General features: G+C 34.6%; 2 protein-coding genes across 2 annotated transcripts; both read right to left on the bottom strand.

The window, feature by feature from the left end:
* Positions 1 to 4,695: 4,695 nt before the first annotated feature.
* On the bottom strand, positions 4,696 to 6,716 carry hmx4 (H6 family homeobox 4). Its single transcript, XM_088629491.1, has 2 exons — positions 6,395 to 6,716; positions 4,696 to 6,181 (listed from the first exon to the last, which is right to left on the bottom strand). The coding sequence occupies exons 1-2, from the start codon at positions 6,612 to 6,614 to the stop codon at positions 5,631 to 5,633; spliced, it is 771 nt and encodes a 256-aa protein (XP_088485617.1). The 5' UTR covers positions 6,615 to 6,716; the 3' UTR covers positions 4,696 to 5,630.
* A 3,873-nt stretch (positions 6,717 to 10,589) lies between these two features.
* On the bottom strand, positions 10,590 to 13,444 carry hmx1 (H6 family homeobox 1). Its single transcript, XM_088629505.1, has 2 exons — positions 12,598 to 13,444; positions 10,590 to 11,599 (listed from the first exon to the last, which is right to left on the bottom strand). Exons 1-2 carry the CDS (start codon positions 12,896 to 12,898, stop codon positions 11,001 to 11,003), a joined length of 900 nt encoding a protein of 299 aa, XP_088485631.1. The 5' UTR covers positions 12,899 to 13,444; the 3' UTR covers positions 10,590 to 11,000.
* Between the last annotated feature and the right edge of the window lie 709 nt (positions 13,445 to 14,153).

Raw genomic sequence — 14,153 nt, forward strand, 5'->3', positions numbered from 1 at the left:
TATGTTGGGGGGGGGGGGGGGTTCCAAGAAAATGTGAAATGATCATAGGTGACTTCTACGCTATACTGCCATTGAAAATACATATACTGTGGAAGATGTCTACCAAGAGACCCTTCCCCAGCTGGTTGAAGGGAGAAGGGAGAGAGAAAGAAAGATTTCCTTTTCTAATGGGGGATGGCATGAGAGAGAGGAAGAAACAGTGCCAGATTATGGGGCACTAAATAGATATAAAAATACAGGGTAATATTAATCAAAATTAGCTAACTGCCACAGCCATTAGAAAGTGGTGTTATCATAGCTCTGTTTTTCTTGATTTAAAATAGGCCTTGGTTTACCTAAGCCAGGAGGTCAGAGCAGCTTTGCTCATTATATTATCAAAATGTTTTACATTTATTAGTTTTGGATTTGGTTCCACCCTCAGTGAGAAACGGGTTTTGTGTAGTGTGTCTGCAACATATTTCACAAATTTTCCACAGAAGGTAATATCGTTTTTCACTTTTGCAGAACGCAAGGATGGATACATATGGAAAATAAATACTGTATCTACCAGCACTCCAGGTTAGCTAACTTCACAAAGTACAGCTGAGCCATGCTGACAAAACAGTTTACACATTAACACTAAAACTGTGATTCTATTCAGCACTTTACACACATGTCCAAGTATTCATTTTAATTATTTAATTATAAATAAATGTGAAGAACGTGAGTATTTTTTTCAAAGCCATTTCTCAATATCAACTTCTTCATTCTTAATGACAAGGTGTAAAACAGTGATTTGACCAAGCAATAAGCATTAGTTTTGTATCGTTATTATTTTTTCCTGATAAAATCACAGTATAAGTCACAATATTTACAAGACCTAATTTATTAAAATAGCAAATAGAAAATATAGGGTTAAAGAACCTGGTTTTGAGGGAATCACAAATAAACATATAAAGTGCAGTATACACAGTATACAGTACTGTACGTGATTATGAGCACACTGGCCACTGCTAAAAAAAATATTTAATACTGTTGTGTTCAAAGGTTAATAGTAACCGAACAAGCTGAAGGTTATATTTAAAAATGATGAATAATTAAATAAATGAACTTTAACTTTGTATTAATTAGGAAAAATACCAAAAGCAATGTTCATCCCAGATGGTTAAGTAAAGAATATTGGAAGTAATGTTTTTGTTTGAGTTTGAATAAATCTAGGTAAGAGACATTTTTTGGTTAATCTTTTTCCTATAGTTAATTTAACAAGAACTCTAAAATACCTTTTTGTATTTTGTTGCCAAGTAGTGTATTGCTACAAAGATGCATAATCATCAGCTTTATAAATGTGAAAACATCTTCCACTCACCCTCCCTCACAAAGAGTAATGTGGAACAGAACTGTCAAGCAGCACATTGGCTTAATCTAAAAAAATATGACCCATCTCTCATCGTTATGAGTTTTCAAACCCCAAAACTAAAACAGCATAGAGTCCAAGACCCATGATTATTGCATTAATGAATTGTCAATTGCTACCGATTCCTGGTCGGTTTGGGTCTGTTCTTTTGAAATAGTTGTCATACTGCCATGTTTTCAAATGTAATCTTGTTAATAAAAATTAATAAAAAGATTATATCTGCAAACACTGCCATTGTAAATATCGACTACCACCTGACTAATGACTGCGCGCTGATTATCACATTATTAGTTAGGTTAGACAACTTTTAATATTTATAGCATTCAAAACATTTAATATTTTGTGTTTTCTCCAGAGTGTAATTCTCATACAGTACATACAGTGACATACAATTGCATTATTAATTGGAAAGAATGTTGTTTATACTTGTAAAGATGCATGTGGCCAACAGCACCAAATGTTAAATATGGTTATTATAAACGTTAATATTTAATAACATTAAAACAAACATCTATTGAGTCTTACTTTAAAATAATATGGGGAACATTTGATTTTTAATATCGTTTTTTTTCAACTATCCGTACAAAATGTGCATGCATGCATTTACAGTAGCTGCATAACCAGGAACACAGTACCAAACGTGTTATTGTTCAAATATTTATAAATATACTGTATGACCATCTTACCAGCAGTCCCAAACAACGCTCGATATAGCCTTCATTCCAGTATCAGCTTGAACGTACAAAAGGCTTGAGAGGAGCAACGAAAAGCTTCACATATTAAGGAACCGCTGACCCGATAAGACTGCATTAAGTGGTTAGCGTAGAGACAAAACGTTTAATAATAAAAATGCGTTTCAAATGCCATTGTGGCCTTTTTGCTTTAAAAAACGATTTTACTTTGAAACAGTACTACATTAATGTATATAATGACATTGGATGATAACTGCAGGGAATAACTGCATTGTACTGTACATCTCTCCCATGTACAGTATTCTATCTAAGCTTCCCCCTTGGTACATGAAGTCACACTTAATGTACTATATGCCGTTAGTGGCTTCACTGAGAATGTTTGACATTCATTCACAACAACAAAACCCATAACTATAGTTATCACCATATAGATAACACGATATTTCAAAATATTATTCTGCCATCCACTTTCATTATATAGAGGCCGATTGAAACAGGCCTGGTTTGTGCTACTTCGCGGAAATCAAATATGAGAGGATACTGCAACTCTTTTAAATCATTTTAGTTAGAATATGGAAAATGTTTTCCTATACTATATAAGATGTACTGTACAGTGCCTTACCTTAACACTCAGTTTTTCTTCGAAGGAGAAATTCGTTTAATTTTACAGAAACATTGTTGTGTTTGATGTGCCATCGTGTTAAATTTAAAGCCTGTGGTACATCCACCTTTTTGATCGCTTTACCTCCGCATTCTTTGCTATTGGTTATTCATAATCCTCCACCATTGTTCAATGAAATAGTTGAAACGCATAAGACACGATTTTGCTACCTGTATGTTTCGACACGGTTATTAAAATACATTTCGAAACATATTTTTACTATCTTAATTTTCAATGTTATAAAACATTTAATGTATATATAATAATTTGACGTTTTTGCTGTGAAGCAATTATCTGCATGATAAACTGCGATACTGTGTAAGAAATGTAGAATTTGATTGTTGTTCTGTACGTTTCTGTTAAGTTGCATTAGACAAATACAACTGTTTTGCAGATCAGATTATATCGGATTTGTCAGGGTTAATTTGCTGTCATAAATGCTATGATAAATCACAAGCTCTGGCTTTGTGGAGAGAATTATCTCATAACCTAAAGGCGCACCTGTAGTTTATGCATATTTCGAGAGTTCTCAATTGTCAGGCCTCACAATTGTTCTGGGAATACAAGATACATGCTCATGCCTGGTTGAGTAAATTTACAGGTGAGGTTGGATTCTGTCCTCGAATTGCTCAAGTCTCAACAGATGCAAACTGTAGACGTAGAGCGTGGTCCACAATTATTAACTCAGAAGGTTGTAAAGATATATGCAAATCAAGTTAAAAAAATGAATTACTCGCATACTTCAGATGCATACTATACAGTTTTCACAGCGACTTATTGCGTTTAAACAGACATTTGCATTTTATTCCTCTGAGGAAAAATAACGTGGAATAACAGTGGAATCAGTGTTTAGAGCCATTTAAGAATATAGACCAGATACATATGGAATAAAAATATTCGCCTAATCAGCAATTCTCAAACTGGTGAAAATAAAACAGGGGGAAAATAAAACACTTTTTTATACACACTATCTTCTTAACTATTAAAGGGGGTATTTATCCCCCCCCCCCCCCAAAAAAAAAAGCTGTTATGTCGTGACAGCTTGGCAGAGAACAGTTTTATAACAAAGTAACAAATTTAAAATTTCCTCTCAAATACATGTTCGTGCTTATTTCTCCGCTATGAAGAAATCAGCATGAAGTCAGCATTTTCTTCTCCTTCATGTCTAACCTAATGTCTTTTCTTTAGGATTTTATTTGGCCGCTGGGAAATTTTAATCTGCCTATAACCACGAACTACAGTATTCCTGCATGTGCAAATAATTTATGATTTCATCCTCACAGGGGGATGCCGATGCCAGATAATGAAGATTACATTTTGATATTTGGTATTTGTATTTAATTGAATATGTATAGGCATAAAGTTCAAAGTGGAGCTCAGATATTGTATATTTGATATCTAAGGATTTGGGTTTTGACATTCAAACTTGAACTTGGGAGTCACTTTCCTTTAATGTCAGATTTATTCAGCTGAATATCCAAACACCGCTACCGCGGTGTGGAGAAATTGGATGAAACTACAAAACGTAGCTAAATTGTTGTTGTTTTTTTTTTGTAAAATTAATACATTTTAATTTGAAATGCGTTTACTTTCTCACTTTTAAACTGGTTTATTTCATCTTTGTCTTCACAACTTAAGTCATGCAACAAATTTTGGTCTGAGATCCGGCGTTTTTTTTACGATTATAAAGGTGAGGGATTTTAAATCTTTAAATGTTCTTAAATATGCAAAACATAAGCTTGAATATACATTTGGAAAATAAGCGTTCCTGTATCCTTATAAACGCGAGTTACGAGCTTACATAATCACATTCTTATTTTTCTAAGCTTGTCTTAAAATACGTACTGTGTGGTTTAATCTTTGAATTAAATTGTTTTGAATCTGTTTTATTACAATAAAATATTTATTTCAGATCTTATTACCTCAATGAAGACACTTAAATACAAATCTGAGAATTTCACATTTGTTTTTATATGAAATACCTTATTCCCCCTAGAGCTGCTGATGGATAAACCAGGGGAAAAAGAGGTATTAACCACTTCAAAATACACAATATTTGCAAGAAAAACACGTCCTTAATAAAACTATTGAAGATGTATAAACGCCATTATTAGGTAAAATAATAAAGTGCACAATAAAATTATAATAATTACTGTACAGTTTTAAAATTAGATTATTTTAATAAGTCAAGACAAAGTGTAAATAGTGTTACCTGGCTGGGTATAGGAGGCAAGCAACAAAGGTCGGAAAATTAATATAATACACAATATAGTTTTAAAAGACATGCTCAAAAAAAGTTTAGACATTCATTTTAAATATATAGCAAATGGTATTAATTTAAAAAGTAATCTTTATTAAAATTCAGTTTATATAAATGCATGCAAAGAGTTTTAAACTGATTGTCTTTGGCTGTGTTCAGTACTGTAAGAAATATTTAATAAATACGGATGTAAACAAATCGTAATTGCTGTTCAACTGACACCACATACTGGTTAAAAAAATCAGGAAAAACTATGAGTCATTAAAACTATGTAGACCAAATATTGTTCATCCAAACATCTGTACCCTAACTTACCGTTGTCTATATAAAAAGGTCATTTTCAAAGGTTTCAGGTGTAAAGAAACAGTCACATACACTCACTTGTAAATCCAAAATATCAAAATTGTTTACGAATAAAAAAGAATTTAATATAGATATACTTGCATAACTTTTGTCGGGCATTTTTCTGGCTTTTTCCATAAGTGTAACATTTACTTTTTAATAAAAATGAATTGAGAATCTTAATGTAATATAAACGAAAGATAAATGATAATAATAAAGCAGTTGTCAACTGAAGCCATATTGGTGCGAAATTCAGTTCGTCTTCCACATGCAACTCAAAAGTCATACATCTCCATCGAAAAGACTGAAATATTTGCTTGCGTTTGAGAAACATAGATAAGAAGCGCTACTTCCAGGATACATAACAGGAAAAGGCATTGGTAACAGACATCTACCCAGTATATTGTTGTCTTTGTAGAGTGCTGGAAATTGTACAGTCTTTCCCGCATCAGCAAAATGGTCAGCAGAACTAGGGCCTTCAAGTTCTGTAGACAACTGTCTTTTCAATTTATTCCTGCGATTCTGAAACCAGATTTTAACTTGCGTTTCGGTGAGTTGTAAAGAATTCGCCAGACAAGCCCTTTCTGCGCTGCTCAGATATCGTTTCATGTCAAATGTAGATTCCAACTGAAAAATTTGTCTCTTCGAAAAGATGGTGCGAGTCTTCTTTTTGGTCATCATTTTGCTTTTCTTGCTGCTTTTGTTATGTGGAGCCCCATCGTCGCAACTGTCTGTGCTTTCAGTCCTCGGACGTGACTCCCTGATGTTCAGAGCATCTTCTCTGCAGACAGTGAGGTTATGAGCAGTGGCGTTACAGACTGAGTCTATCTGCTCTGTGAAATTAAGTGGTAAAATATAATTCAGTACATTCATTTTATAACTGTTTTTCCAACTCCCTCACATACATTAATGTATTTTATGCATTCGAAAAACTAATTTAAATTAATTAAAAGTCGCCATGCAGTATAACAGTACCCAACTATGGATTTATTTAAGAAATATCTACTTATATGTTGTTATAATAATAATAAAATAATAATAATAACCTGTTTCTTTGAGTGCATAGTTGACTTCATGTCTGTAATTCACTTCTTGGTCTTCGAATCGGTGATGTAAATCATTTTTGCTGTCCGTCGCTATCTGCACTTTGGGGCGAGAGACGTCTAGATCTTTGCTGTTTTGTTTGAGATTGAGAATATGGTCAATGGTGAATTTCAAAGAAGCGGTTCGGCATTGCACGTCTTCTTTGCTCATATTCCCAGACATTTACAACAGCAGCCTCTGCCTTTGGAATTATCGCCGTGTTTCCGGATAACTGTAGCGTCTTGATACTCCAAGCACCATTGCTCCAAGATTAGAGCTGCAGCACCAGATGGCTGGCAGTTATTCAATGAACCGGAAGAGCGTGGTTTTGCAGCTATCGATTGGCCGAATGGTAAACACAGTGTCATGGCCAATAACAGAAGAGGGCGGGAGCTAAAAGCTGGCGTGTTTTAACTGCTGGTGGAATGTGAGCTAATTTGTTCGATATTTTTACTATACGGGTGAAGATCGAGTATAAAATAGGGTATTATCCGGATATTTTAGCCATGTAGACAGAAAAGATAATATTGCATGTGAAGATTTGTTAAATCATTCGTCTCTTTGCCTATTTAAGAGTTTTAACAGTCTCAGTATCGGGCTTTCGAATTCAATCGGTGAAGTAATTTCTCAGTTCTCCACCTGATCTGCTGTCGCAGAATGTCTGCTGCGTGTCTCCATGGTTGAGCTCTGCATTTCAGTCATGGTCGAATTGGGTCCCTTTCTATATGTAAAGCGCTTTAGGATTCTTTGAAAGGATGAAAAAACAACATTGTTACCACTTCTGCTCCTCTTCGTAATACCAACATTACACGGTGATGGGTACCTAGAATATTAGCCTACAATAGAAAATACATTTCGCGTTTAAAATCGTTAACTGACTTTGTCATAGGTTAAAAGGTCAAGTAATCATATAGTTACAGTAGCGACACGAAATTATATTTTGTTTTACGTCGATTGTGCATAAATATGAAATTACATACTTCTGTAATGTATTGATTAAATACCTATGAATTGTACCACTAAAGTATAACATATCCTAAAAAGGGTAATGAAAGTTCAGTTCTGGTTACTACTAAACTACAGACATCTGCAGATGCAATGGCCTTGGATGTATTAGTTATGATGATATTTGCATTGCAATGGCTTGTTATTGGGCATCATTTTCAACTGGCAGATATTACTAAGAACAATAAGGAGTACGTATACTAGTAACACTTTATGAAAAATGACCAATGCAGCGTAGGTACATTCAATTTAAATAGTGTTGATAAAGCTGAAGAAGCTGTTATTCATGCTATACTATTCTACAGTCACAAATTACTCATCCCTGTTGTAACCGAATCTCTGAAGGTCAGATGTAACAATCTGTGATTCCTACGATTTTCTATGTAGTCCTCCTTTCTTATTTGAAAATGACAACGAAGTCTATTTGTTTTGTAATTAACACCATCACCAGAAACTAACATGCATCTAGATAAAAAAAATGTCATTATTAATAGACGAGAGAGCTAAAACACCTCACCTTTATCCACTGGAAAGATGGTAAAATGGGTGTAATAATACTACTAATAATTGTAAAAATGATTTTTATTTCATTGATTTAATCATTTTTTTAAAAAAAAATCTCTCATCACATTGTAGGACTACTTTTCAGTTCAAATAACAAACAACTGTAGATGGAATTAGCTGACATGGAACTTTACTTTCAACTTAAGAATTCGTGAATATGCCGTAAAACTGCAATATACAGTAGGAGGTGCTTATATTACTAACCTGTACAAAGGAGACAGAAGAAACTAATTCATTTTGGAATTTGAATATTACGTTTTGTATAGATATTTACATCTACACAGAGTCTCTTACATCTTACATACTTTCTCAAAACAGAAAATAATTCTAAAATAGAATGTTTTAACCACGACCCTAAGTAACTTTTATTATTATTTGAATTTATAGAGTAGCGTACTTTTCACCGATTATAAAAAAAGTGACCTTTTAAGTTCTCTTAACTTGAATGTGCATATTCTTAAGGCTTCATTGGACATATTAGCTCTTTTTAAACTATATATTTTAAAACCAAGATACATTTATTTATTCCGAATTATTGCTAATTACTGTACTTAAACTACAATTGCTGCTGACAGTGCTGCTACAATTTTACGAATGGGAAAGCCACGCGTTGTCAGGAACACAGGGTGATTTGAGGACTAAGGAGTGATTCAGTCACATACCCCAAAAACATAAAATATGACCCAGTCTTCTTTTGCAAATAACATTTGTATACATTTTGCCTGAAATAAACACATAGCCTCTACAGTTATTCTCTTCCCAGTGTAAGCGATAACCCGCTTCTCCTTTAAAGGCGAATTAGTGTGGCGCTAATGAAAATAGTGTTTTGTCCAAGAGAAGGGTAACTCTAAGTGTTTATCAGCGTTAGAGATATAAACTAGTTCTAATTCTAAGAACAGAACATATCTAATGCTCATTTCTTTGATTTGAGTATTTCAGTATTCAGTGAATTGTAAAATTAGAACCCTTTTGAGGTATGATGTTCTAGTTGACTCTAAATTAAAATAATAGTTCTCACAATAACGGAAACACCTGTATAATGAGGTAACAACACTTATTTCCACTCCCTTTTTAAATTCCGCGTGTTCAAATAATAGTCTCGAGACATTAACAGAAATAGAAGCAGCCTTTGCATCGACTGATTTTCGTTTGCATTATTGAGTATTCATTTATAACTGTATAACTGGACAGCCACATCTATCTATGGTGGTGAAGACCTAGCGCTTAGTTTACTGAAACCACTACCAAAATCTCGATCTTTTATCTGTTGTTATTCTAAGATGTAGAACTGTTTTAAATCAAAACTTCAACCTACTCCTGAAATGCAAATTGAAAGAGTAATCCTCGATGACTGTTTTTTTCCTTGCCAAAGGCTTCTTCCTTCTGCGTTGTGGTAACTAGTCATCATGTAATTTGTGATTGGAAGTGGGTCAAGAGTTTGATTTAATCTGGGCCTTCATCTATAATGTTCTACAGGAGGTATCACTTATGCTTTGAAACAGACGTCTAATAGATCTTATTAGCATTAAAGAGAGAGATTAACTAACGCATTAAAAAATATATCATAAATCAAACGTGTTCAATAAAAATAGCAATTATAATGTACGGTGTTAAATTTGTGCTTAAAGCAAGCGTTGGATTTGAAAAGATCAAAGTAGAATGACGAGTAACAGGTATATACGTAAATCATCATATTTGATAAGTATTTTAACTTATTTATTTGTATGCCTTTGCACATGGATATCCAAATCACATTGTTCCCTCCAATTAATCCTGATCATTTTGAATTTCGAACTAAACCTGAGTATAGATACTGTAAGTAGCCTAGCTTGTTGGCTTAGAAGTTACTGTACAACTACAGGCTGTAGTTTTAGTTTAAATAAGTTGTTGAACTATTGAAGGACCCTAAAAGAATAATCATAGGTACAGTATTCGATAACTTCCAATGTTTGGCTATAAATAGTGTAATTCACGTGCACATAACTTCAGATAGAAAAACATTGTGGTGTCTGTGTTTCAGATAACTGCCGTACTTCTAGAAAATTAGAAAATGCTAAAAACATTTAACTGCCTGGAAGTTATCCTGTGAACCACTGTACAGTATATTTGCTGTATAGTGTGCTTTTAAAATAAAGTATCGTGTGCTTAGATCCCGCTTTTAGTTTGAGAAACGTGAACTGAATTTGCAAAGTGGATGAGCTTCGGAGCCTGTTTCATATTACCTCTTTGGGTATTCATTGTTTTCTAAAAGAATATCTTTTTGGTTTCCAGAACTTAGTATTTTATTCAATAGCGTTCCGTAGTGAACTCATTTTACCTCTTACCGTTTTATCTGAGAGGCTTTGTGCTGAAACAATACGGCCTTTAAAACTCAGTGAACAAGAAACCAGGAACAGAAATGATATAAGGGATATTAACACTTTACAGTGTTAGTGCTAAATCCGACGCTGGCATTAGAAACAAAAACATCAAATGGAAGGTGTTGAGAAATACTGCAGTGTATCGCGCAGAACATATGGCTTATCAGCAACTACAGCAGAGGCAAAGGATTTATTTTTTTGTGTTGAAATAAAATTAAAGACAGTACAATTATTTGTAAAGTATTTATTTGTAGCTATTCAGTCGTGGATACGTGACAAAATTTGAAAACAAGAATTGAATAAAGTTTTTTTTTGTAAAATACTTTTAAAGAATCCCCTTCGTAAGGTAAAAGGCGTGGGTTGTGACCCCGTATTGATCAGAATATTACCCAGAACTTGCCCATAGGTAAGATGTAATAAAAAAAATTAACAACAACATATTGCTTAATTTATATATCCATGAGGATTAACACGTTTTAAATTAATGTTATAATGTATTGATTTATACACCTTTTTCACTGTGAATGCAGCAAACAAACGCAATTTTCTGCATCACTATCCAGTGAATTATTGCACGTCTCTGATTCAATAATAAATCCACCAGAAATATTTGAAGTGGAAATATTATGTATTCTTGTTATTACACAAAACCTGTCATTTGTGACCTTATAAAGGACATTGAAGAGGGGAAGGCTGTAACGGGGTAATTCACAGTACTCGAAAAGCCAACTAATGGTGGCGACACTTGAGGCACACTAAAACCCAAGGCAGGAGGAGTTGAGTTTTCGTGGTATAAAATTGGAACTCTGACAATCCTTTGAGCCGAATGAGAAAGGTTCGCTGCTTCCAAATCCGCCGCTAATTGTCTTTTCCATTTGTTCCTTCTGTTCTGGAACCAGATTTTTACTTGAGTCTCAGTCAGATGCAGCGACGCCGCCAGTCCCGCTCGCTCGGAGCTGCTCAAGTATCTTTTCATGTCAAAGGTAGATTCCAGCTGGAAAACTTGACTCCTACTAAAAACTGTACGAGTCTTCTTTTTTCGGGCAGATTTCTGTTCTGGGGTTTCTTGATCAGGCAATCCGTGGAAAGTATGTAGATTATCATCCCCCTTTCCGTCTGCTGTGTTTTCCTCCTGCTTTCTCTCGTTCCCTTCAGTGGGCTCAGAAATCCCTGGAGAATCCCGGTCGCTAGCTGTTCCAGAGTAGCAAGCGTCATCTAAACTGTGATTCTCCTTTGGACCTGAAATGATAAATATGCCATTTATATATATATAAATATTCGTAGTGGAAAAGGAACCGCGACGCAACGCAAATGCCATTAACACATTCTTAAGGATAAAATATAGTCAAATAAAAGCGACCATTAAGACAGCAGTGTTGAAAATGTTCTGTCTCGAAAATAGTGATCATGTATTTTTTCTTTAAAAAATAATTATACGCAACTCATATGGGCCTAAATAATAACCTAACTAAATGTGGCGTCGATTGGTTTAATACATATAATTTAATAACAGGAAAAGGAATAATTCTCTAAATGTAACCGTAATTCTAGAGTGTAAAATGTGATTTACAAGACAATGCTTAGTCCATTTTAACTGTATAACAATGTGTCCTAACCTTGATATGGTCGCATAAGCTTTTGAGTTTGGCATTTCCTCAATCCCCAGAACTATATTTTAAAAGCATAAATACTGTAACCAGTTGAATATTTACTGTACGTCCTTAATATAATTAGTAAAGCCTTCACTCCAATCGTGCTGAATTTGCAGTATTTAACAAGAGTTCACCCTTGCTGATTTTGAAGGTTTTAATAAACGAGGTATAGCCTAAAGGAAAAACTGAGCAGCACAGTCCAAAAAAGATTATTGTTTATTCCGTTTGGAAATATTTAAATACAAATGCAACGTGTAATGCAATAGCAACCTGCAGTATGTGCATTTGCGGCATGGTTATTAAACTGATGAAGAAACAATTAGGCTAAGCATTTGTACTCCAAACTGTACTGGAGATAAAATATGTAGGCCTTATATTTCAAGAATACGCAGACTTGCACGTAAACATTTTGTCTTTTAACTCTATATTTCTGAAAACGTGAGGAAGAGGTGTGTGTGTATTGGTGGTAGGGAGGAACATTATGATCTGCTTGAGTCAAATCAATAGTATGCTTCTCTTTTTTACAGTAATATAGACAACTTCAAATAAATAAAATAAATGAACAATTTACAAAATTATACTTACTCCCCAGTCTTTCGTGTGCTGCACAGTTCAGCGATGCTCTTCTGTACCATTCCAAAGGATAGATCCTCAGAGGACAGTTCTGCGTACTGAATCCAGCATTAGATACTTGACAACAGATTTGATTGCAATGGCTGACTGCGACTCCGCTGTGAAAAACCATCTCTTTACTGCAGTCGTCTATATTATCCTGAATTGTATCCCTCGTCTCTTCTTTTCTGTTGGATCCCAGCAAATTTTCAATAAAAAACGAGGAAACCCTCGCAGATGTTGAATTCTGGCTCTCCGCCGCTTTGTCAGGCATGATGTCCGCTTTAATTTCTAACTGGTCACAGTGTTGGTCTTCCCTTACTTCGGTAATGATCTTTTCACTTCAAATACAAAATACGTATTCCCTTCTGTACGTCTCGCCGTCTTTGATTAACCATGTCAACTATTTCCTAGGATGAAACCCACTAAAATAACCACATAAAATTATAGGCGCCAGAAACTGGGAGACAGCGGCAATGCTGAAGTAAAAATGTCAAGCAAGTTAAACGCTTAACAAGCAAATAACATTCTGCGATTGGACGACCACAATAGCAAATGGGATTACTCAAGAAAATAAGGGAATTACTTGCAAAGAGTTCACTACTCTGTTAGATAGTGTGCCTTGGGGGGCTAGAGAAACCCTGTCAGTCAGGGGCTTTATTTAGGTCAATTAGGGAGCAAATCAAAATACAGATAGCGGTGTGTAAGGCTCAAATTCCACGTCAAGTGAAAGAAAGAGGTTTAAAAGAACATGATACAGTACCTCCTATTGGCTATTTGTGTCTTCGCATCCTGTTATTATTTCAGAAAGGAAAGCCGGAGCGAGGTAACCCAAAGATGCTAAAGACTACGTTTTTTTTTCTTTCGGGTTCAGCGCTTTCAATTTTTAATAGTCAGTAAGAGGTTTTTTTAATGGAAGTAAGATACTTTAGACATTCATTAAGGCATTGTAAAATCATGCGTTGTGTGCTATAGTAATTACATCCCGCAAATGTAGAGCTTTTGACTTTTTTACATTGAAGGTCTAGATTGTAGGTCTAGATAGTATTTTTTGGAACTGAACTATAAACATGGGTTTTGGAGCAACAGCAAAGTTATATTTTCGTAATTCGGTGCATTTTATAAGCTGTAGATAATCTTATCAAGATACTAGTTTAAGGGTAATATGCTAACTGAACCTCTGTATGTATGTAGAGATGTTGTGTGTTGCCTGTTTAATCACTGCTACACATTTTAATCCTTTGCAAAACAGTTATTGTGAAAGGCACGTGACCACGCCAGCCTTTTTCAATAGTTCCTTGTCTCACCAGACAATGAAAATTGACATAACAATCTTTACAAGCCAATTAAAAAACTTGCGAATAACAACTATCTTCATTTATTTCCCTTAGGTAGCCCATTTCGTCTTGTCGTCATCTAAAGGACGGTAAGTGTTAACGCACAATTTACTGCCATGTAACACTCTCAGGTGAAACTGCCGAAGATTCACAGAATATCTCAAATAAAGGACATCCTATAACTGAATGTCA

This window comes from Lepisosteus platostomus, chromosome 1, assembly GCF_059453375.1.
Source record: "Lepisosteus platostomus isolate fLepPlt1 chromosome 1, fLepPlt1.hap1, whole genome shotgun sequence".
Classification (NCBI taxonomy): Eukaryota; Metazoa; Chordata; class Actinopteri; order Semionotiformes; family Lepisosteidae; genus Lepisosteus; species Lepisosteus platostomus.

Coding starts and splice junctions, on each gene's coding strand:
- hmx4 (XM_088629491.1), bottom strand. CDS start 6,614: ATGTCTGGGAATATGAGCAAAGAAGACGTGCAATGCCGAACCGCTTCT. Junction 6,182..6,394: donor CTATGCACTCAAAGAAACAG/GTTATTATTATT, acceptor TTAATTTCACAG/AGCAGATAGACTCAGTCTGT.
- hmx1 (XM_088629505.1), bottom strand. CDS start 12,898: ATGCCTGACAAAGCGGCGGAGAGCCAGAATTCAACATCTGCGAGGGTT. Junction 11,600..12,597: donor AGCACACGAAAGACTGGGGA/GTAAGTATAATT, acceptor TTATCATTTCAG/GTCCAAAGGAGAATCACAGT.